The sequence below is a fragment of the Bombyx mandarina genome, chromosome 13 (genome assembly GCF_030267445.1).
Source record: "Bombyx mandarina strain Sakado chromosome 13, ASM3026744v2".
Lineage (NCBI taxonomy): Eukaryota > Metazoa > Arthropoda > Insecta > Lepidoptera > Bombycidae > Bombyx > Bombyx mandarina.
In genome coordinates this window covers 4,862,883-4,886,851 of record NC_143220.1, presented here as the reverse complement: position 1 = coordinate 4,886,851, position 23,969 = coordinate 4,862,883, and the positions used below count along the sequence as shown (strand labels likewise).

The 23,969-nt window shown below is 36.6% G+C and overlaps 2 protein-coding genes across 2 annotated transcripts in view; both read left to right on the top strand.

Moving 5' to 3' along the window:
• The first annotated feature begins 563 nt into the window (after positions 1-563).
• On the top strand, positions 564-3,561 carry LOC149501596 (zinc finger BED domain-containing protein 4-like). Its single transcript, XM_089732403.1, has one exon. It carries the CDS (start codon positions 1,122-1,124, stop codon positions 3,096-3,098), a length of 1,977 nt encoding a protein of 658 aa, XP_089588529.1. The 5' UTR covers positions 564-1,121; the 3' UTR covers positions 3,099-3,561.
• A 13,374-nt stretch (positions 3,562-16,935) lies between these two features.
• Positions 16,936-23,969, top strand: part of LOC114239698 (kin of IRRE-like protein 2) — a 198,986-nt gene continuing 191,952 nt past the window's right edge. The window contains exon 1 of the mRNA XM_028170043.2: positions 16,936-17,156. The gene's annotated coding sequence lies outside the window, so the exon portion shown is untranslated. The remainder of the gene's footprint in view (positions 17,157-23,969) is intronic.

Genomic DNA, 23,969 nt, shown 5'->3' with positions numbered 1-23,969 from the left:
GGATCAATTGTATTGGGACCTTTGAAGCGGGTCGCATGACTGATTATCTTACAGGCACACAAATCAGCAGTTCATATTCACTTCAATAAGCTCCAAATTATCCACACTTTGTCCTCAGCGCATGTGGAAGACAAGCTTCTATCGACTAAGACTTTTCGCATTAGGTATATAAAGGTACATCGTTAAATTTCCAACAGCTCCTTAACACGTAACATCTTCTTCTACTACCAAATAAATTCTTCAAACATTAAAAAAAAAAAACACGTGTGGCACTCGGAGACTGCCGCGGTAAAGCTATTGCATAGCATTTTTTATCAACTTATGCAATTATAAATCGACAATAATAACTTAATAAAACAACAAAAAAATAAGACCACGCTATATTTATAAACATTAAAAAAAGCAAAACATTAACTGTCCCCATCACACTCATAACCTAGACCGCGCGAGGGAGAGATGAGCAGACTTTTCATGATGTGCATGCGGCAGTGCGACGTCACGCCGCGCGCTTATTCACAAACACTACACAAGCGCAACGTGTGAATGTAAGCTACATAGTAGGCATGGTCGTTGCGCAACGTAAATGGTTATTGAAACTATCTATAGGCAAAATAGCGGTTAGCTAGTTTCGCCGTACTGCAATAACCTGCTAACGTCTACTACCTCAATCACGTCTTCCCGATCGCGAACACAAATCACACAACGTTCGGCAATATTCGTTTAACTTCGTACGGCTCGGTCGGCAGCTATCGCGGCGCGCAGCGCAAACATCGGCTCGATCGAAGTAGACAATCATCATTTTGTCTCTTTCACGCACACGACTGAGATGCATAATTTGACTTTTGACTTTAGCCCTTAAAATTCTTAAGATAAGATTTAAAAAATTAAATTATTAGTGCAAGTTGATGTCGAATTTTGTGGCCTTGAACCAGTTATTCACGAGTCGCGTGTTTAACGACAAAGTGTATTAAAGACGCGGCGCTAAGTTTTAAGTTTAATTGCCAATTCAATAGTTAAAAATATAAAGTGTATAATTGTTTAATATAGATTAAGTTTAGATTTCATAGTGTTTTTAAACAGTTTAGTTTAGTTAAGGTTTAGTAGATATAAATAAAAACACAATGTCTCGTAGCAATGCAAGTTTACTCTGGGACTTTTTTAAAAAGGATCCTTTGACGAAAAAGGCGAAGTGTACACTGTGTGGTGATTTATACAGTTACAAAACAACAACGGGTAATTTGAAGTGTCATTTACGCAAGCGACATTTGGACGCTTATGAAAGGGTGACTTCAACTCAAATTTCAACGTTGAGGGAACTACGACAGTCATCATCAGCTTTATCACCGCCAACGCCTGCATTGATACAACCTTCATCATCAGCGCCAAGCAGTTCGAAAAATGAAATTGTAGAGCTACCCATCAATGCCACAGGGCCGTTGGTAGTCCCTCAATCTGGTCTACCTATATTGGTATCGCGAGCTGCGCCTCAACAACAAAGAATGGAAAGGTATGGTGCAGCAGGAAAAATAACAGTTGTTCAGAAAAAAATGATTGACCGCGACCTATTAAATTTATTCATTGACGGATATCAACCATTCTCGTTGGTAGAAGAACAAGCGTTCAAAAAGTTTGCAAGTTGGATACCGGGGTACTCATTACCTAACCGTAAAACAATTTCCAACATAATGATTCCGGCTCTATACGAGAACACCAAAGAAAAAATTCAAGAAGAACTAAATAAACTTAGATCGCTTAATCACATAAAAGTATGCCTAACCACTGACCTGTGGACCTCACGCGCAAATGAGAGTTACATAGCGGTAACTGGGCACTTTATAACAGAGCAATATGAATTAAAGTCATTGCTAATACAATGTTCAATTTTTGAAGATACCCATAGTAGCGCAAATATTGAATCAAAGTTACTTGAAATTGTTAATGAATGGGACCTTTATCATAAAATTAATTTCGTCGTTTCTGATAACGCCGCTAACATACAGAAAGCTATATCGGATATCGGCTGGAAGCATTATGGTTGTTATGGTCACACATTGAACCTTATTGTACAGGATGCTCTCAAAACAGTCTCATGCAATTTGGAGAAAGTAAAAAAAATTGTCAGACATTTTAAAACCAGCACCAGTGCCCTAGAAAAGCTTATGAAGGCGCAAACATTGGAAAATCCCAGTGGTATTCCTAAAAGGTTAATACAGGAAGTGCCTACGCGGTGGAATTCTACCTACCATATGATAGACAGATTTGTTGAACTTCAACAATTTATTAGAGCCACTGTTGCAGTTCTGAATAAAAGTCTGCCACCAATAGCAGTAGAGGAATGGCAGCTGTTTGTAGACCTAAAAAAAATTCTTAAGCCCTTTGATGACGCCACAAGGACCATGAGCGGGGAAAAGTATGTAACCGGCAGCGCTGTCATAGTTATGACAAGATGCCTTTTAACAGCTTGTAATAAATTATTGGAAGAGCCGTTTTGTCCAGCTGCTCTTATCGTCATTAAAGATTTGAAGGAAGGATTGGAAACACGGTTTGCAGCAGTGGAAAAAAGCCATACGTTTGCAGTTTGCACGTTTTTAGATCCTCGCTACAAATTAACGGTTTTTAGCGATCAAAACAATGCACAATCTACGAAAAACAGAGTTCAAGAAATGGTTATAGATTTGATTTGTGAAAGGGAAAATCAAGAAACAGTAGCATCATCAAACCAGCTATCACATATTGATAACGACCCTTTCTCCCCTTGGAATATTTTAAATGAAATTGTTGGCTCACGACATTCAGTTGGAACTCCACTGTTAAGAGCAATAAAAGAAGTGGACACCTACATAAGTGACGAAATGTTGCCGGTCTTCAATAGCGAAGGGAAATTTAATTGCCCCCTTGAATGGTGGAGGAACCATAGACATACATACTCTCATCTAGCAAAACTTTATATGAGCTTCGGCAACATTTTGGCGACATCAGTTCCTTGTGAACGAATTTTTAGTAAGACAGGCCTCACTATCAATGAACGCCGCACACGACTGACATCTAAAAAAGTCTCTCAATTAACATTTTTGAATGTAAATTTAAATAATAATTGAGGGAAAAAACTTTTAAAAAGGCTGTAAATAATATTTGTTAATTAGTAAATAACACTTGTATATACTCAAATTTTATTATTATTATTTAGTACGGTATAACAATATTGTTATATCATACTAAATATTTTACTATTATATTTAATATGATATAACAATATATTCCTTCGTGCTTTTACTATTTATACAAAATATGAAAATATATCAATAACCTTGTAAAAATCTGTTATAAAGTACGATACAAACTCTTAACATATCCTATCCTTAAAGATAAATTACAAATGAAGTCGTTATTACTGAAATATTAGTCGCGACGCTAGTTCGTTCGCGTGCACATCAGTTTACTGCTAAACAAAACCCGCTATTGCTCGCTACTGAAATAGCGCGTTTCAAAAGCCGCTATTGACATTCGATAGCTAGTTTCGTTTCGCTAACCGAAAATGCCGCTACAGCCCATCGCTACTACATAGTAGGCGTAGTGGGGGTGTCAGGTTATTTTTGGTACAGAATTTCTTGATTCAGTCGCCGCGCTCAAGGACCGATAGAAGCTATGCAATAGCTTCAAATATAATTCTGGAAGACCTCCATTCGAACATTTGATATTTAAATAATAGGGATTGTAACGACGTGTTTCAGATCATGGCAAAAACGTACCAAGGGCTTCATCATCCCTAAGCGGAAAACGTTAATGACAAACTGGAAGCATTCGCAAGAACAAAAGTAACGTTTTTGCTGCTCTAATCTGTTTCCGCTTTGAAAAAAAAGAAATAAATAAATTAAAAAAACCTCGTAATCCATTGCCATTATTTACAGTATCATTTGGGTAAGGTGACGTGCTGACTGCGCGATCGATGGCTCTTATTGTCAACCTATGACAAAGCTGAGACATCACGTGTGATTAAGAATGTAGAGACAAATCTGGGATGAATTTACGATAGGAACGAAAGAGTTCAGATGTATTTAGAGAAATTAATCATGTTATTATTACGGATGTTCCATGTTATTTTTTGATAGAAATAATCACTTCTTACCACTTCTATACCACTAGAATAATATCTATATACTTAAAATGAATTGCTGTTCGTTTGTTTCGCTAAAACTTGAGAACGGCTGGACCGATTTGGCTAATTTTGATCTTGAATTATTTGTGGAAGTCCAGATAAGGCTTAAAAGGTAGATAAATATGAAAATGCTCTGAATTAAATAAAAAAAAACAATTTTGTTTTTCCTTTGATGTGTCCCTCGTCGGACGGAATCCTTTTGTTTGTTTTAAGTTTATTTTATACAAAAGTTTAGGTCTTTTATTTATCGATTGAGGCACTACAGAGTCTGCCGAATCAACTAGTATTGATAAAACTAATGAAAAACATTCAACTAACAAAGTAAAAATTAGGTATCTCTTCCAGAAAACGATCTGGTGGACAAAAATAATTTAAGGATAGATATATTATTATTCATTATCTTCGAAAATAAATCAATCATATAAAAAATAAATATTATATCTGCCACATAATCAAGCATAAAAGATCTTTTATATTATTTTATAATGAAAAAGATTCGATTCTTACTACGTGACTTGAAGTACATTTCGACGTGTCAATAAAAAACTTCAAATTTCGTGTAAAAGTTGCATCATCAAGTTCAGACAAGCTTTTATCAGTTCAGACTTCAAAACTTTAACTTATTACCGAAAGTTTCGTGAGTCTTATAATTTACTTACAATAATTTTACTACTTGGAGCTTTCGGAGTTTTTTAGTTGTCTAAAAATTTATTGTGTTGTCGGTTATTTGTGACATAATATTAAAGGATTAATTGAAACTAAGTTTGGTTTAGGTAACGAGAACTTACGTGACAATAACTTTGTTATTAGACTAGTTTTGATGAACTCACAGGTCCGGTCGTTGTTCACTGATACCAAAGCCTACAAGCCCTCTTGACTTGAATACTACCTCACAAAAACTGAAGGTGGTTTTGTGGAGGTAGTATTCAAATCAGAAGAGTTCAGGGTAGTAAGTATGAAGGTAGTATTCAAGTTCAAATCAGTGGAGGTAGTAGTCAAGTAGAGACTTATGCTCAAGGTCTTAATTGTATAACAAAAATACTATTTTACTGTTCAAAATAAAACTCACGTCTGCTTTGCATTAATAAGCAGAATACCAGTACCTATTCAGGTTCGTTCACAAAAAAACTTTATCCCAGTAAAAAACAAAAAAAAAACTAGAGTACCTTACCTCTATAAGCTATGATTGTTTTAATTATGAAATATCTACGAAGAGAAAACGTCACGAACTAAGGTGTTTGACCTCAAAAAATGCAAGTAGAAAATAACAATTACAAAGATGGCGTCGTGCGGCGTGTCTGAGAGTGCGGTAACAGACGCAATTACAGCGCTCGGCTTGCCGTAGTCAGCTGTGCACACAAAAAAATTATTTCCAACAATTCTTAACAAGTCTAAGGGAACGTGAAAAAAGTAAACAATTTCAGACTTAACAATTTTTTTTGTCCTAAAATAAGTAATACATTAGTTTAGACCATTTCACATTTAAACTATACAGAAAGTTAAGGGTTAAAACGTCCAATAGATTCTGATAAAAGTCGTTTAAATCTGTTCCAGACGGACGGATCGACAGAGATCGTGAAAGGGATTCGGTAAATTATAGTATGCTTCAGTAGCAGATTATTTTGATTGAGTTATTATCGGTAGGCTCTGCTCCTGGCCTTGCTGAAGTCCATGGGCGACGGTACCCACTCACCATCAGGTGGGCCGTATGCTCGACTGCATAATAGGGCAATAAAAAAAAATTAGGCAATAAAACCAAAGCCCAAAGGCATTATCGACATTAATGAGTAAAATAAAAAACATTGCTTCGAAGAATGCTAAGTTCATGTATGCTAAAAATCGAGAAACGCGCTAGATGTGAAGTTTCCTGCCTAAGCTTGTTAATTACGAGACGAATACTATGATTTTACTTAAAGCCTACCTAAGCCTATAAAATGTCAGACAATATGCATAGTATGTAGTAAAGGTTGATTGATTCGACTGACAAAGAAGAATATATTTGTGCACTTCTTCAATATAAACTACAAAAAGTATACATATATTTTACAAGTGCGTCACAATACCGGTAGTAGTCGGTGTCTGTAAGCACTATAATGTAATTTGGAAATGTAATTACAATTTACAAAAACAGTATAAAGATACACACTGTTTGGACTTCTATATTTGACACGTCGTATTCACACGTCATAGGTTAAAATCATAAAAGATACGATTGTGTTCATCAGGAGGCCCGTTTTATTGAAATTTCAACACAGTAATTAATGGCAGCCGAGGCAAATAAATCCAAAGTTTTTCATGATTTTTTTACCCTAAAATCTTACAAGACCGTTGCAAGCATCTGGCACACCCGAGATTGCGGATGACGATAACAGCAATTATAATACATCTGCCGTGCCCTGTCTTATATGCAGTAAAATACGGATGAGATGTAGCAGATACGAGGTTTTTGCTACAGGTCATTTATGAGATTGGGATTCGAGAAACCTGTAATAATGAATAATAAAAAAGAAAGACTGAAAGAATTTAGTTAACTATAATTCACAAAAGTACATATTTAAGTAGAAACATAACAGTTTTTCTGTGCCAAATTGTCGGTTATATTAATAGACAGGTTTAAAATCCAAAGAAAAAAATTTTTTTTACGGGCTCTTGAAGATAAGTTCGTAAATAAACAATATTTTAGGGACTTTTTTATATATTCAGCGCTATGTTAGTTTTATCGACTATAAAATGAAAATCTTTCATGATGTGAATCGCATTATTGCGAGAGCAAAATAGTGATGTTACAATTATCAATTTTTAATTTAGGAAGACAAAATTAAATACTGTGTAGCAGTTAGATGAATATTAAATAAATTGTTCAAAAATTATACTATTTTTTGAAATTTTGTGATGGTAATATAAAAATAATCAAAAGTAATAAATTACCGCATCCAAAATTTAGTTTGTCATAGTCAAGAGCTACTTTAATTAATAATAAAATGTAAGATTAAAAAATGCGATTAAGCTAAGGGCGGACCGACGTCGCAACATAATTAAGTAAAACTACTAAACATTAAAGCTGTTGTGTTCAAAACTTTGTTGCGTAATAGTAAGAGTTAATTATTGAATAGCAACTCGAGTTAAGAGCTAAGTAGTGATTTAATTGATCTGGTATTTAATTATCGTTTTTTGTTAGGTTTTGATTATGATCACACAAAATTTATTTCGATTACGATTTATGGTAAGTACTTTCTTGGATGCCCAAAGCGACGTCAAGTCCATTCAAGATTGTAGGTTCTACCCATCTGCTGATCTTAATATGTTGCCTAAGTGGTTCGCATTGGTGATGAATCAGAATGATCACGTTCCGATGCAACGAGGCGGCTTTATTTTATGTTTTTATTTTATTTTTTGGAACGAAGTTCCTTATGGGACAATGCGGAGGGGTACCCTAACCGAGAAAAAACGTCCGTAACGTAAGATTTTTATTAGTAATGCACTCAATGTACGACTTAACTTTGTAATAACGTACAAATTAGTAATGCACACAATGTACGACTTAACTTTATAATAACGAACAAAAAATAACATTTTTTTATCGTTCATTGACTACGATCTCAGAGCGTTCGTTTGCGCAATACACTAACTCATAAGCAAACAACCGTGAATAAAGTGTACCATAATAAGTTTGCACGTTACCAAATGACCGCGGGCTGTTGCGAAACCTCCAGTTTTTTTATTTCCTTTATAGCTCGAATAGAACTTAAAATTTATGTTTTTATAATAAGGAACTTCGTTCCTATACGGTGTCCCACGACACCACACATTTTTTTTTATAATTTTACCCTTTCATCCTCCCACACCACCACCACCTTAACATAATGCTAGTGCCCAAATATCAAAACGAGTAATCACCTAGATAAAGATTTACACGTGGGTAACACTAACGCTAACAAAATTAGTCCCTGTCCCAAAACAAAACCAGTCTTATCAGTTTTTAATGCTTTAAGTTGAGCCCTAAAAAAATTCTGTACATAATTTCATATTCGAGTCCTCCGAATCTTAACTTCTTTTGCAGAAAATTTACTCACCTAAATCCTAAACTCGTCCCCGATATTCCACTCGACTAACACGTTCGCTTTTATCAAAGTCTAACAAATGTAGAAGACTTGCGAAATAACAATTTACTTTTATTTACTGCCTTCAAATAAGCAACTTCACATTCCACGTGACATAATAAATAGATAATTTCTAAGTCGAAATAAACTTCGGAACTTTAAACTTTTCGACTGTTCTCGAATTCACAAAGGTGCTGTATCAGAAATTATGCCAAAAGAAAATACGTTTTAGTGTGTCAGTTATACGGCGCTGTTTGCCTTGAGCTTTCCATTCCTTATTGAGTGCGAGTAACAGAAGTGTGACTATGGAACCGTGAAAAGTTAAAAAAGCGACGTTCCTCTGTGTTCCGTACGATAGAAGCAAACTGCTCAATTTTCACAATGCAAACACCGACTTAAGAATATTGGAGTTCGCGCGTTTCATTCCTTTTAAGAATGGCGAGAACGATATACGCTCTGTGATGTTTCTAACTCGCGAATACAAATCCAGTTTAATGTTGTATCGTTACAATTGATTGTTTACACCTGTTCTTCGTATGCCTTTGAATGCTGTGAAATGCCGATTTTGTAAACATTTATTTTAAACATATAACGAAACTTAAGGAAAAAACATTTAAATTGACATTAAATGTTGTTTTTTTTTGTTTATTGCTTAGATGAGTGGACGAGCTCACAGCGCACCTGGTGTTAAGTGGTTACTGGAGCCCATAGACATCCACAACGTAAATGCGCCACCCACCTTGAGATATAAATTCTACGGTCTCAAGTATAGTTACAACGGCTGCCCCACCCTCAAACCAAAACGCATTACTGCTTTACGGCAGAAATAGGCAGGGTGGTGGTACCCGCCCGCGCGGACTCACAAGAGGTCCTACCACCAGTAATAAAATGTTGCTTTTGCACCTTGACATTCGGTTTTACAACGATAGTGTCTGCTTTTCAGGTAATTAAGCAAATATTCACATCAAGTGAAAGATTGACGATAAAACTTTTCGACCGCGTCCAAAGAAATGTCACAAAAACAGTACCGTTCAATATGAAGTCAATGCAACTGTCTAGATGACATGCCTTATAGGAATAGATGATATATATTAAAAATATGGCGCACGTTCTAATAATTTAGCTAGTGTGGTGGTATTGAGGAACCTAGGCGTGGGGCGGGCGTGGTAGGTCGCGTTCCCCCGACCGCTCCGGGGGAAAGTGTAGCGCGGCACTATCAATCGGGCTCTTGGCCCAGCGACCGAGGGAACCGGCGGGATGGAAAAAAAAAAAAAAGAAGTGTGGTGGTATTAGTACTGGTATTAGCATCCTGTGAGCCTGCAAAAATAGTTGCTACTACCCTGTTAATTTCAGCCGTGAATAAATAATGCATTTCGGCACGAAGGGTGGTATCTTAAAATATTAGTTCAAAGTCACTGTTAAAATTGAGACTTAGAACCCATGTTTTAAGATGAGTGGCGGCATTTACTTTGTTGATGTCTATAGAATCCGGTAACGACTTAATACCGGGTGGGCCGTGACCTGGTCCACTCAACGAAGTAGTAAAAAAATGTCCAGTCTATCATAATATTCCAAAAATTATTACATTTTTGCACGCACTCGTGTATTAACATTATCGAAAAACCAGCAATACTGAAACTTGGTTACTCAAAGTGTATCGATCGAACAAGAGTGATTAATTACCTAAATGGAGCTCATCGGATGCTAGCTCTTCACAAATCATTCGTCAAACACGTCCCATTCTAATTTACTCCTCAGACAATTATATATCATTGAAGATGTGTATGAATCTAAGAACATAGCCTGCTGTATACTCTAATTGCCTTCTTCGATTAAGTTTCTTAGTAAGTACTGTCAGTGGATTATCGGAAAGTTTATCTTTAAGGGTAAATATACTATCTATATATTGAGCGAACAACTTTCTTTGGTGTTTCCTGTGCTCTAAAATATCTCTTTTTTTCAAGTTCCGAGAAAAGAAGAAAGAAATAGAAATTTTATTCAAAGTAAACATGATCATTAGCCAAATTCACTCCGTTAAATAGATAGCATTTTAATATCACTCACGTGTCACCTCATAGGCCGTCACTGAATTTCAATTGTAGTGGAATCGAATATACTATTGCCCTTAGAACGAGACGCGCCTAAAATAACATATCTTTCTCCAAACGCAACGGCTTGTTAACCAAGATATGAGTTCAAAGTTTCGTCTCGCATCCCTAAGTGAATAAAGAGGTCTTTCACGCGGCATTTTTCACTTTATTTCCCGAGGAAAAGTACGTGGAAAGTCAATTTTCTGGTTATCAAATGCGTTGACACCTACATAAGTTTGCATAAGTACAGACGTATGTGGGTTTTTTTCATCGTTAAAAGCTACTTTGATGTATGTATAGTTATATACCATCAGATTTTAGTTTAAAATTTTCAATTATTTATGCTACAGTCGAGGTTTTCATTTAAAAAAAAATTGTTTCCTTTACCTTCTTCTGAGTGGTTGGCTATTCATTAAATCGCTCATTATTCATTTCACTTTTGTACTACTAATCATACAGTAAAATTAAGTCTGTTGATCCTATTCTGTTTTATGTCATTCGCTGGGATATATTATTGAATTTGAATTATTTTTTTCATGATGTGTCTCTTATGTTGCTGTAGATATTTAATGAGTTCAGCGGTCGTCGAGTATTAAATGACTGTTAGATCCCATGTACATCAATTCGTGATTGCCTTCACCCACCTTACGACAACAGCTTAAAGTCTCAATCTCTAATGGCACCCCGCCTTTCAAATACGAACACTTGATATCTTCTAACCCTTCTCTCTCTGGTATGCTTTTTTAAGTAAAACATTAGAAATTAAACTAAAATATATTACATTAATGGAATTACAAATCTTTCATCAGTAAAATTCGGGCTATACTCATATTTATATGAGAAAAAAAATCTTCCATTATCAAACAAATTCATATTAAAACAAATCCGTAGCACTTGCTACGAAAACGCTACGATCCCCGTAGACGCTATGTAGCATACTTTGAAAACGGTTTACTTATTCTGCGAATCCAAAGCGGATTTTCGTAAACGGGAGCTACTTTTTCTCACGTAATTTCGCGACAAATCTGAACAATATTGCGTTCTATTGTTTGCGGTTGCGCGCAAAACTTTTATTTTATGGTAGGAAGACGAAAATGTATTATATACCCAAATTTTTATACTTTCTGCCTTAATGTGAAATAGCAGGCTGAAGTGGCATTGGGCAGGCTACATGATCGGACGACCTATGGGACAGAAGGATGCGCTTTCCAGTGTGAGACGGCCCCCAGATGGATCGACGGCCTAGTGAAAATCCGACCCGTTAGATTCAGGTGGCAACGGACCGGCCATACTGAACCGGTCGATTGGAGAGCCCTAAATTCAGCAGTGGACAGCTAAGATACGCGTCCATTGGATCGTGACGCACCGCACGCAACGGATTTATTTTGCTTTGAATTTCTTGCTCATAAATGCGGGCGGCGCGGATAGTGGACGCAGCACTATTTGAAATCATACAAAGACCTTTTTTTTTTCCTACCTAAGCTGATAGCTTTGAGAGGCTATATCAGCGTAACCTTAACTAGTAGCTGAGCTTACGGGGCTCAAACCTGACGACGCTGCTAACACGAACCCTAGCAAGAGCCGTGCTTCGCAGAATCTACCACCAGATCGGAAACGCGACCCAATCAGAAGATCCGGCGAGAAACTCAGTGGGCTGTGTCTGAGGGTTAATTGACTCGTCGAGCCCTTCATCGCAAGCGACGGGTTCGTAGAGAACCATGACCGGTGCTTGAGGTACCTAAAAGCACCGTTAGTGGATCGGGAGGATCCGAAATGACGTGTTTGGGGCGACGTCAACTGCCTACCATTCTGTCCGCAGGATCGGGAAAGCTCCAATGGACGCCTACCTCTATAGACTGAGATGATGATGATGATGATGATGATAATTGCCATTCTTTAGTTCAGATTTTTTATGATAAAACACGAATTGATTATTTATTATTTAAAAACCAGTCACAAAAAAAAAACAACTCAATTCACCTAGAAAACTTATTGCGTTTCCGTTATTTAAAATCACCTCTATCATTTTGCGAGAGCTGTACAAAATTCACCTCCAAAATAAGCCTTTCGAGTGTAAAGCGTATAATCTTGGATAGCAACAGAGCAGGAAAGGCAGTAAACACCTCGCCGAGGGACGGAAACAGGAAACTAGCTGTGGAAGGATTTAACCCTTCCTGTTTACTGATAGGCAGTGTAACTACTGTTACTGATTAAAGACGAATGTATTTATACGTCGTTCGATAACATTGTTTTCATTTCAGCAAAATTAAAGTGAGTATTTTGATTTACTCGACAATTTATTTTGAAAATTTAAAGTTTCACATATAGATTTTTTAATAATAAGCACGACGAGGTCACCGCTGCATACTGGCCTGTCTATTAGCGTCCTTGCATCAGGTTCACTGCTTGTCATGTCAGCCTTATTTTCCTCATCGTATTTTCACATCATATTAACAAGGTTAGAAAAGTTAGTGTTACGAGTCCAACTCTCACACGTACTTGTCGATTATTGTTACCGTTTATGAATTCAGATGCTCTCATAATTATATCATTTTTTTCTTATAATTACTAAGATTTTTATTTACCAAGAGGTGTTTTTTTTATCGTTTTAGTTGGGTGGACCTGGTGTTAAGTGGCTACTGAGGCCCATAGACATCTACAACGTAAATGCGCCACCCACCCTGGAATATAAGTTCTAAGGTCTCAGTATAGTTACAACGGCTGCCCCACCCTTCAAACCGCATTACTGCTTCACGGCAGAAATAGGCAGGGTGATGGTACCTACCCGTGCGGACTCATAAGAGGTCTTACCACTAGTAAGTGTACTCGTGGCACTGTTGATTGCCAGTACTTCGTGAACCATGACGGAATATTGACGGAGGTAAATAGGGCGTTTACACCTTATCATGCCTTGCTCTACTGCCTTGTTTAATTTCTGTTTCATCAAAGATTCAGGCACAAACTGTTTCAAAGCGACAGGATTTTAGTAGGTTCATATCCAGCGCTTCCTGCCTCTTATTTCCATAATCATAGGTGGAAGTTATAAGATTTCCTACTTCTTCGTTCGATTCTACGAGTATTTTTGAAGGCTGGGGCAGCCGTTGTCCTATACTGAGACCTTAGAACTCATATCTCAAGGTGGGTGGCGGTATTTACATGTCGATGTCTATGGGCTCCAGTAACCACTTAACACCAGGTGGGCTGTGAGCTCGTCCACACATGCAAGCAATAGAAAAGTATTTAAAACAGATAAATGGAACTGATTAAAAATCATTTTCATATTTCATAATTATTTTGCGACTGCTTTGGAAATATATACCAATATTATTACGATTTGATTTGACAAAGCAACGAATTCACGATTAAAGCGTATATACAAAATTTAACAATCCAATAATTGTAGGTACAATTTGAAGAATAATGAATGATATTTCCACGAAGTGTTCCCTATTCCGGGCGCTCGTCAAACTTGTTACTTGAAATTATGATTAATAGCTTACAAAGACAATTATTTCTTGTATTTTAATGAGGATGAGATAGCGAAGGTCACTCAACTTCGAATTGTTCTGAACAGAAAAAAAAACTTGTTAAAAATACTTTGATTTTAGTAATACCCTGTCTGTTTTTATACTCACTAGGCTTTGCTTTTTCGAAATTATACTAAATTTTAAATGATTTTATTTAACAAAGGATACATATACGAAGTTTTAACATAAAAATATTTGTTGTTTTTCTTTTGTAAATTGGCAATGTGTGGGCTTGAAAATTCGTAACTGTAAGAGCCATAAAATTAATGTAACATCATTTTTTTTTATTGCTTAGATGAATGAACGAGTTCACAGCCCACCAGGTATTAAGTGGTTACTGGAGCCCATAGACATCTACAGCGTAAATGCGCCACCCACCTTGAGGCATAAGGTCTAAAAGGTCTCAAGTATAGTTACAACGGCTGCCCCACCCTTCAAACCGAAACGCATTACTGATTCACGGCAGAAATAGGTAGGGCGGTGGTACTTACCCACGGGGACTCACAAGATGTCCTACCACCAGTAAAATTAAACTTTACATCAGTTAATTAAACTTTTAAACTACCAAAACAATTAAAAATGCTAAATTTATCCGTAAAAGCAATTTTAATTATGTCTATGATTCGCGCAAAGCGAAGATAATATTTATTAATCAGAATGGAATGGAAAAGTTCAATTATATCACGTCTAAAGTTACAGCATATGTAACTACACCAAGCTTAGTGTTTCTAAATTATTTGTCTTTATGCTTAGCATAATATAGCACTTATGTTATGAGCCCAAAAATTAAGAAAATAACCAATTAATCGAAAGCCTTTTTGGTATGGTATGTGGAATTTGCACCCAAAGTAAGCAATCGTTGATTGGTCGCCCATCAAAGTTTCCAACCCTGTTTCTACTAATCTCGGACAGCGTAAGCTCGGCCGGGAAGCGCTGGATGACGGTAATTTAGCCATCCAGCCGGACACCGGACCGACGGTCGCCGATGCAACCACCGGAGTTTTCGGTCAATAAGCTGTACAAATTACGTACTACTGCGTAATGGTTAGAAAGGCGCGGCATTGCTCTTTGTAATAATGATAACGAGTTTTTTTTATTGCTTAGATGGGTGAACGAGCTCACAGCCCACCTGGTGTTAAGTGGTTACTGGAGCCCATAGACATCCACAACGTAAATGCGCCACCCACCTTGAGATACAAGTTCTAAGGTCTCATGTATAATTACAACGGCTTGCCCCACCCTTCAAACCGAAACGCATTACTGCTTCACGGCAGAAATAGGCAGGGTGGTGGTACCCACCCGCGCGGCCTCACAAGAGGTCCTACCACCAGTAATTACGCAAATTATAATTTTGCGGATTTCATTTTTATTACATGATGTTATTCCTTCACCGTGGAAGTCAATTGTGAACATTTGTTGAGTACGTATTTCATTAGAAAAATTGGTAACGGCTTGCGGGATTCGAAAACCGGTGCATCGCTTCAACACGAATGCACCGGACGTCTTATCCGTTAGGCCACGACGACTATCTAAAAGCCGAGTATCGCGCATGGTCTTGATAGGCCCCAATCTAACATTGAGGGCGCCTGGAAGATCTAAATAAAAGCCTTGACGATGATAAACTAAAGATACGCTGTTTTTGTTTCGCTCAAAAACTTATTGGTCCCTACAATCGACGGCTCCTTGTTATTTTCACGACAGAGTAACTCGGTGGATTCCATTAATGTGTACTAACGACCGGACGCACTTCGGATTGGGGTTTAAAAGGGTTGAGTGGTTTTGTACAATCGTACTGATAAAAGGGGATGGATGTTAAAGCTTTTAGCGATTTAAAAGATGTCCCGGCGGGCGGATTAATTTTAGCGCCAATGAATTAATCATGACTAAGACACATTTTCCGCTTAAGAAAAACGCGTGGGTGTCTTATTATAATTGTTTCACGATGGATTGTTATTTAGTTGTATGTCACCATTTTGGAACATTATGTAATTACTAGTGGTGTGAGTATTATCATATAGTTTTTTTTTGGTCAGGAGGAAATCGCTCTTGAACTGACTAAAACCTCCTGTCGCTCAACAACCCACGTCCGAACCTCGCAAGAGACAGAACTCATGAATAGGCAAAGGGGGCAGAGGGAAGCGCTTAGTGCGGAGCACATCTCTCCCATCACCCTCTCCCTCGGTATTATCATATAGTATACCGAATTAGATGAAGTAAAAGAAACACCAAAATCAAAAATAGAAGAAGTACATCCTTGTAGAATGTTGTAATGGATATACTACTGGCGATATAAGCCAAGGAGGATTGACGTCGGGCAGGTAGCTGGTCGTAAATCTTATTCCAAATCTCTATGCAGCGTAATAAGAGGACGTACTGCGCCAATCCCATATAAATTGGGATAAAGGCAAGAAGATATGGTATTAAGCAGGTTGCACTTAGCTGCTCATTTCTACAGCGAAGCAGTTATGCGTTCTCTAGGTTTGAAAGGTGAAGGGTATACACATAATTGAGACGTAGATGTTTCACGATCGATAGTGGTATTCAAGCCATGGCCTTTAGTGGCCAGTTGGCATAGTCATGATCTGATCTTGGTGAATAAGACACAGATATTTTTTTCCTAAAATAATAGTAGGCTGATCTGTAAAAGCTCTAAACCAAAAACTTGTAAATAGAGGGCAAAATTCGAGAGGTACTGAAACCATTTCTGATTCTACAATCTGCTTTATTTCACTGGTTTGAAGGTGGAAGTAACGTTCAAATTATGCTCCTTAAAACAAATAAATTTCGAAACAATTTCGCGAAAACAAAACTTGCGAATTTTCGCATTACGCTTCATTTAGATAAACAAAATATCCCTTTTAACGTTCAGAACGAGCTCGTTTGTTTTGATTTCGCAAACACCTCGTCCCGTACCGTCCCGTGGGAAGCATTCTAAACAAAACTAAAAACTAACTTATGAATATTCGCTCCTGTATATATAAGGTTAGGTGTCAATCGGCTTGGCGCATGCGCAGGGGAGAGCTAGGCACGGGCTTGCGTGTAGTCCTCAGTAATTGGCCGCCTGTCGACCAGTACAGTGAGGTCGTTACGTGGCGGCTCCACGCGAATAACCGCGCGTATTCCTACAATAGTTTACGAACAAACGGCTGTGGTACTGAACTTTTTGTTAGTGCTATTTATTGAGGATTCGTTGAGGTCTGTGACAATTTTCAGTTACTCGATTTAAGACTGGATAATTATTCTTGTGTTGTGACTTATTTTTGTATGGATTTCATAGCGATTGGTGAGTTTTATTTGTGTTATAAAAAATGTATAACTAAGATAGTAGAAAAAATGTGTAACATAATTTTTTATTCCATAAAAAAATATCAGCCATGTGTTTGTTAGAAGCTTAGAAATTAATAAATATTAAATATGTAGGTTAATGTAATTTTCTATTAAAGAAAATAATAAATATTTTTCGCAGGTGATTTTAGTTTTGCTAATTTGTTTTTTTTTTACTAAAAAATAAAAACAAAATGGAAAAAAGTCGTGAAACATAATTTAGGTTAATTTGGATATTAAAATACATAGATGCTAAATAAGTAAATCCAAAATACGTATGCGGTGTCACGGATACGAAAGAGATTAAAGCAGTCTAAATTATCTAAGCAGTCTTTATTCACCTTCGAAAGGATACTGTACGAGTCATGTATCGTACAGGGCCAGCGCGCACATAATATTGCATTGATGCATTTTACGTCAAAGTCATTCATTATCGAGTCAGTTCGTGTACCGCCATCAGCAAGGCGTCGCGTACCCGCATAATGTCATTGTTATCATATAAATAATCATAATCAGCATACTCGTATCAATAAACAATTAATCGGTATTGGAGCTGTTATCATTATCACAGCAGAGGGTTGTCCGGACAAAACCGTACAGATACTTTTAAAACGGTATCATGGTAAGATAAACGAGGTTCGTTGTATTAAAAACGGTCAAACTATGCAAGAAATACATTGACCGTCTATATAATTGTGGTGCAAATTAAAACGGAGTCACTTCGTTTTCGTAGAAGTAATCTTAAAGATTTTCTAAAAATCACTTCGAAAATAAGTTTTATACATTTCTTGATCGTCACTCTGTACTTGTTGGCATTATTAGCAACATATTTTGACTGTCACGTTTTGTTAAAAAGATTTGATAAATATATTGAAAAAATATTAAGGTGCGATACTCTAGCGTGCGTCTAGAAAGTAATTTAGAACAAACACACACATATACATACTCGTATGTATATACATCAAGATACTATTCATGAATTAAGAGTCCGACGCTTGTCGCTTTAGCCGAAATCAGCATGAATGATCCATTTTAAATACTTTGATTGGATTTGAAGACATGCCTCGTAAATGTCGCTCGGTCCTTAAAAAAAACTTGATTCCCAAATTTTTTTTTTATTTTTTTTTTATTGTTAAGACGCGTGGATGAGCGGATCAGCATCACGGCCCACCTGGTGTTAAGCGGTTACCGAAGCGCACAGACATAAATAACGTAAATTTTGCCATTTTATATGTAGTACAACATCTGCCCTACCCTTCAAATCATTACTGCTTCACAGCAGAAATAGGTAGACTGGTGGTATCTACCTACCCGTGCGGGCTCACAAGACTTTCTAGCCCTACCAGAAATTACCCACGAAAGCTATAGTTTTAGCGGGTTTGATCTTTATGACACGGTATTATTACTTGATCTTGGAATTCATTCGTGAGCGTTTGCTAAGTACGTATTTGATCAGAAAATTTTGATAGGTGGCCGCGGGATTTGTGAACCGGTACAAAAGAGGTTGTTATTCATTAGGCCCCGATTATTTCATTCACTGATGTATTTATCCGTTTTTGAATTCGTATATTTAAACTTAAAGTCATTAGTTGTGACCTCATTCATACAATTTTTTGTTCACGGACTTGTAGTCAAGCGCACTGTTCACTTTGTTCGGTTGTTACTGAAATTCATAATAAGAAAGTCCGTCACAACACCAAAAAATATGTCATAATTTAGTGTGTTTCTCATACAATTGTGCTTTTTTTACTTTTGAAACGTGTAAGCAGTGGTACGCTTTAAGCTAGACTGTGGCTTTATTGGTTTTGAAGAGTGAAGCTTACCTCTTGTGTCTATAATAGAGAAGAGAACCACGAGCTGGCTTAATCTCTACGAACTAAAAAAACTAACAAAACCCGCTTTTATAGAAAATCCAACTAAAAAACAGAAAATAAATTTGAATTAAAAATAGTGTACGAAAAAATGATTTTATTGTAAAAAAGCGTGGGGTGCTTTTCAGGATATTATCAAAATAACCCTTCTACTCATATCTGTTCATAAAACACTTATAACTACTGATACCATGCACCCCACGCTTTTTTTTCTGTTTTTTAGTTGGTATTTCTATAAAAGCGTATTTTGTTAGTTTATTTAAACTATTTTATTTATTTTTAATTTTTTAGTTGAATTTCAATTTTTTCAATATTTTTTTAAATATTCAATTACCATTGGTCCTTAATAAGTATACCAAATTTCGAGTTAATCCGACGTTTTGAAGGGGGTCAAAATCATGTTCAAAGATTCCGTTACATTTTTTATTTATTGCTTACATGGGTAAACGAGCTCACAGCCCACCTGGTGTTAAGTGGTTACTGGAGCCCATACTAACATCTTCTTCTTCTTCTTCTTTTTCTTCTGAAGTTAATAAAAGCGTATTAAAAAAGAACCGTATGATAGATACTATCGATCGCGATTCGACTAACAAAACATTTGAATAATTCTTGGTTAACTCATTGAATGTATACTCATTAGATTCGTCTTAACACGTAGACTGGCATGTAGGTCACCGGTGCCCTACGCGGCGCTTTGAAGATTAATCGATTTCTATTACTAACGACTGGATTGCTTAACTTTGCCTTCTTTTGTTATTGTATCTTCGGATTCGTCATTTCCAGAGTCTACTATATATTCCGGTGTCGTAGTTAGAAGATCCAAAAGAGAAATCGATTAATCTTCAGAGCGCCACGTAGGGCACCGGTGACCTACATGGCAGTCAACGTTTTAAAGTTTTGGAACGAAGTTCTTTATGGGACAATGCGGAGGGGTACCCTAACCGGGAAAAAACGTCCGTAACGTAAGATTTTTATTAGTAATGCACACAGTGTACGACTTAACTTTGTAATAACGTACAAAAAATAACATATTGTTTTATCTTTCATTGACCACGATCTCAGAGCGTTCGTTTGCGCAACACACTAACTCTTATGCAAACAACCGTGAATGAAGTGTACCACAATAGGTTCGCACGTTACCGAATGACCGTGAGTTGTTGCGATACCTCCAGTTTTATTTTCTTTATACCTCGAATAGAACTTAAAATTAATATTTGGAACTTAGTTCCTATCCGGTGTCCCACGACACCACGCATCTTTTTTTTTTCAAAAATCAAGTAGAAAGGTATCTGATCCCTTAATCCGGAACACACGGCTTCGTGCCAGCACATAGTATTATACAATTATCCTTACCCGTACGGCTTTCGATAGCAACCATTATAATAATTATTTTAAAATCCAACTTAAAATGTCCATATCTTTTCTCAATCGTAACGCTTGTTAGGAACGATCCCGAAAACGTAATTAAATAAAAAATTCGATCCTGTAAATGGACAGTTAATTTCGATGTCGTCAAACGGCTCGGAGTAAAGGCTGCGCAATAATTAGATTAGTTGCCTTTTCGTCACGGGGATTACAATAATTGAACTGTTTGATCGCATTCTTAAAGGCTTCTATAGTATAAATAATACCTATTTGATTTTGTAAGTCGACTGAAGACCTATTCTGGTTTTTTATTGGACACAGATAAGGGAACCTAAGATTTTGACAATGCCACTATGTGCAAAGCTAAGCTGAATTAATTAACGAACCAAAGAAGATGCAAGATTTTTATGAAAGACCAGCTGACCCGGCAGACTTCGTAGTGCCTCAATCGATAAATAAAAGACCTAAGCTTTTGTATAAAATAAACTTAAAACAAACAAAAGGAATCGGTCCGACGGGGGACATATCTAAGGAAAAACAAAATTGTGATATTTATTTAATTCGGAGCATTTTCATATTTATTTACCTTTTAAACCTTCTCTGGACTTCCACAAATAATTCAAGACCAAAAATAGCCAAATCGGTCCAGCCGTTCTCGAGTTTTAGCGAGACTAACGAACAGAAATTCCTTTTCATATATATAGATAACAGTAAGTAGAAACTTATAATTTATAATTTAATATCCTTGATCTACCCACATCGTATAGCGTGGATGGTTTCAAACATAAATAAGCCAGTAATAAAAACAAATAAATTAAATAGAAGACATTAAAAGTAGCAGTAAAGTAAGTATAAATATAATTTATAATTATAGGAATTTAAATTTATATTCGTTTCTAACAGCATCTAATTAGGGACCTAGTACGTGCAGAAGGTGTAAAAGAGTTCCTAATTGAACTTCGGATAGTGTATGATGTCGCATATACATACGATTTTGGTATTTATTGCACTAAGTAAGTCATGTCCAACAACCAACCTTATGTTGAGCAATCATCGTAGCCTATAGACTTACAACGTAAGTTCCAAGCCATTTGAGACTTTGAGTTCGAAGTCTCAATTGTTTTACGTAGCGGCTATCCTTTCAAATTATAACACATAACAGCTTTACTGCACGAACAGGTAGGCCTCTGGTAATTAGTACATGCACGCAATGTATTTGTATACGTTCCGGCACATACACGTGCAATTAAGGACAAGAAGCTTTCTCGTGCACACTCAAAAGCTTGCAGGCAAGCGTCTTGAACGCTCCATGTCTGGGATTTTTTTAATTAATTTACATATTTTAGCGGCTTTGTTGATAAATTTAAGAGGTTATACTAAATACCTAATGGAAATGTCTAAATTCGTTAAGTATGGGCTATTGAAATGCCTGAATTCTTAATTATAGTTTTAGTAATCACTTACCTGACAGCTTTTATTCGCTAGATAGATTTTGTAAAAAAATATGCAAATTTTGTTAAATTTTTTTTAATTTTGTGCGTCGTATACTTCATAAATCATATATATGTCGTGGATAACGACTTTTAGTAATATTAAGACGGTGGTTTTTATTATTATTTTAAATGATGAAATGTTGTTTTGATAAATATCACAAAATGTAGGGTAGACTCCGTAACGCCACAGTATAAAATGGCGGTACGTGGACAGAGTCGTGGCGTTCCGTGTCAGACAGTCATTCCGTCCGTCTCAGTCAGTAAGTCTCTGGCAGTCAGTCAGTCAGTCAGTCGGTCTGTCGGTATGTGCAACGAAACTGTCGGTTTATCCTGTCATTGTGAAAGTTGTGTGTGTTGAGTTTCAATAATTATTATTCAAAAGGTTTTATTGACTTTTTATAAACTGAGTTCAACCAAATACGAGTGACGATGGAAACTACCGCTCAGCCATCCCTGACGTGTGCCAACATATATAACTATTTGTAATTTCATTAGGAGTAAACAATTATAACGTATATTACAAAGCAAAACAAAATCAACGATCTAATTAAACAGCGCTATATTCTTCATCGTGGTATCGAATCGTTAAGTTTTTTACAAACGAATTCCACAAAATTTTCCATCACGAACAACAATACTCGCGGCCATATCGCAGTCAATCAAAAAACAAGAAAATCATTGTTTCCCAAGGCTCTTTCGAACTTCTTCGGAATCCAACAATTGCAAAACTGAAAGTCGATGGAGCAAAAAAATAATTAGACGCCCATTATCAGTAGAATAAGCCATTGATTCGTCAGTTTCCGGTACTTTCGGCCACAATGGCGTATTATTCGCATTGCCCTTGAAGCGCCGTGAAGTAGGGCCCGCCCTAAATTTTGTGTGCGTGTTCCGTACGTACCATGAGTTCGCCACACGCAAACTGACCTCACGAATCTTTTGTGAAAGTATAAGCACCACTTTTGTAGCGGTTTATGGTCGAACGTATTTTGTTGATAGATTGTGCGGCTAGCCGGGTCCCTTACGCTTTTATGGATGTCACATAACTATTTAAAGGGTACGCGATATATCGGGCATGCGTAATCTCGGCTTAGTGAATATGTTAGTCGTTTGACTTGAATTTATCATCTAAAATTTTGATTTGTGTTCAATAAAATATTTTCTTCGGTTTTCACGAGACGTGGACATAATTAAAAGTATTTTTACGATTAATACCTTAGGCGATCATTACCATGAAAACTGTACAGTATTCGAAACATCAGAAATAAAATGATAATGAAATCATTAAACCGAAAAAATAGCTTTTACATTTTATGTGTTCAATAAATTATCGAAATGTGTGATTTTAAAATATTGTCATCTAGACATCAGTAAATATAAACGCTGTAAATATACAGTCTACCGTTTATATCGTCTTTTAATTCAGGATAATTCCTCTCCGTAAAAGGCTGCTTAGATGAGATTACTCAAAGCGATAAAGCTGCTAAGCTCATTGTTGCACTGCCTATTCACGGTTACCTTAACTTTTAATAACATAAATGGTGGATTTTCAAGAAAGCTTTCTGCTCTGTTGTTCTATTTCTGGTGAAATAGTACTTTTGAGTGATTAGTATTGAATAAACAAACGTTTGAGCATTCATTACGTTTTTGAAAAATAAACTGTGTTTTTGCAATAATCTAATGTTAATTTCTGATTGTAGTCAAAAGTAATATAAATATTAATGTATAAAACGTCTCTCTGAGAATATTCGCTTATAATAGGTCGTCGTGGCCTAAAGGATAAGAAATCCGGTGCATTCGTGTGTAGCGATGCACCGGTGTTCGAATCCCGCAGGCGGGTACCAATTTTTCTAATGAAATACGTACTCAACAAATGTTCACGATTGACTTCCACGGTGAAGGAATAACATCGTGTAATAAAAATCAAACCCGCAGAATTATAATTTGCGTAATCACTGGTGGTAGGACCTCTTGGGAGTCCGCACGGGTAGGTACCACCACCCCGCTTATTTCCGCCGTGAAGCAGTAATGCGTTTCGGTTCGAAG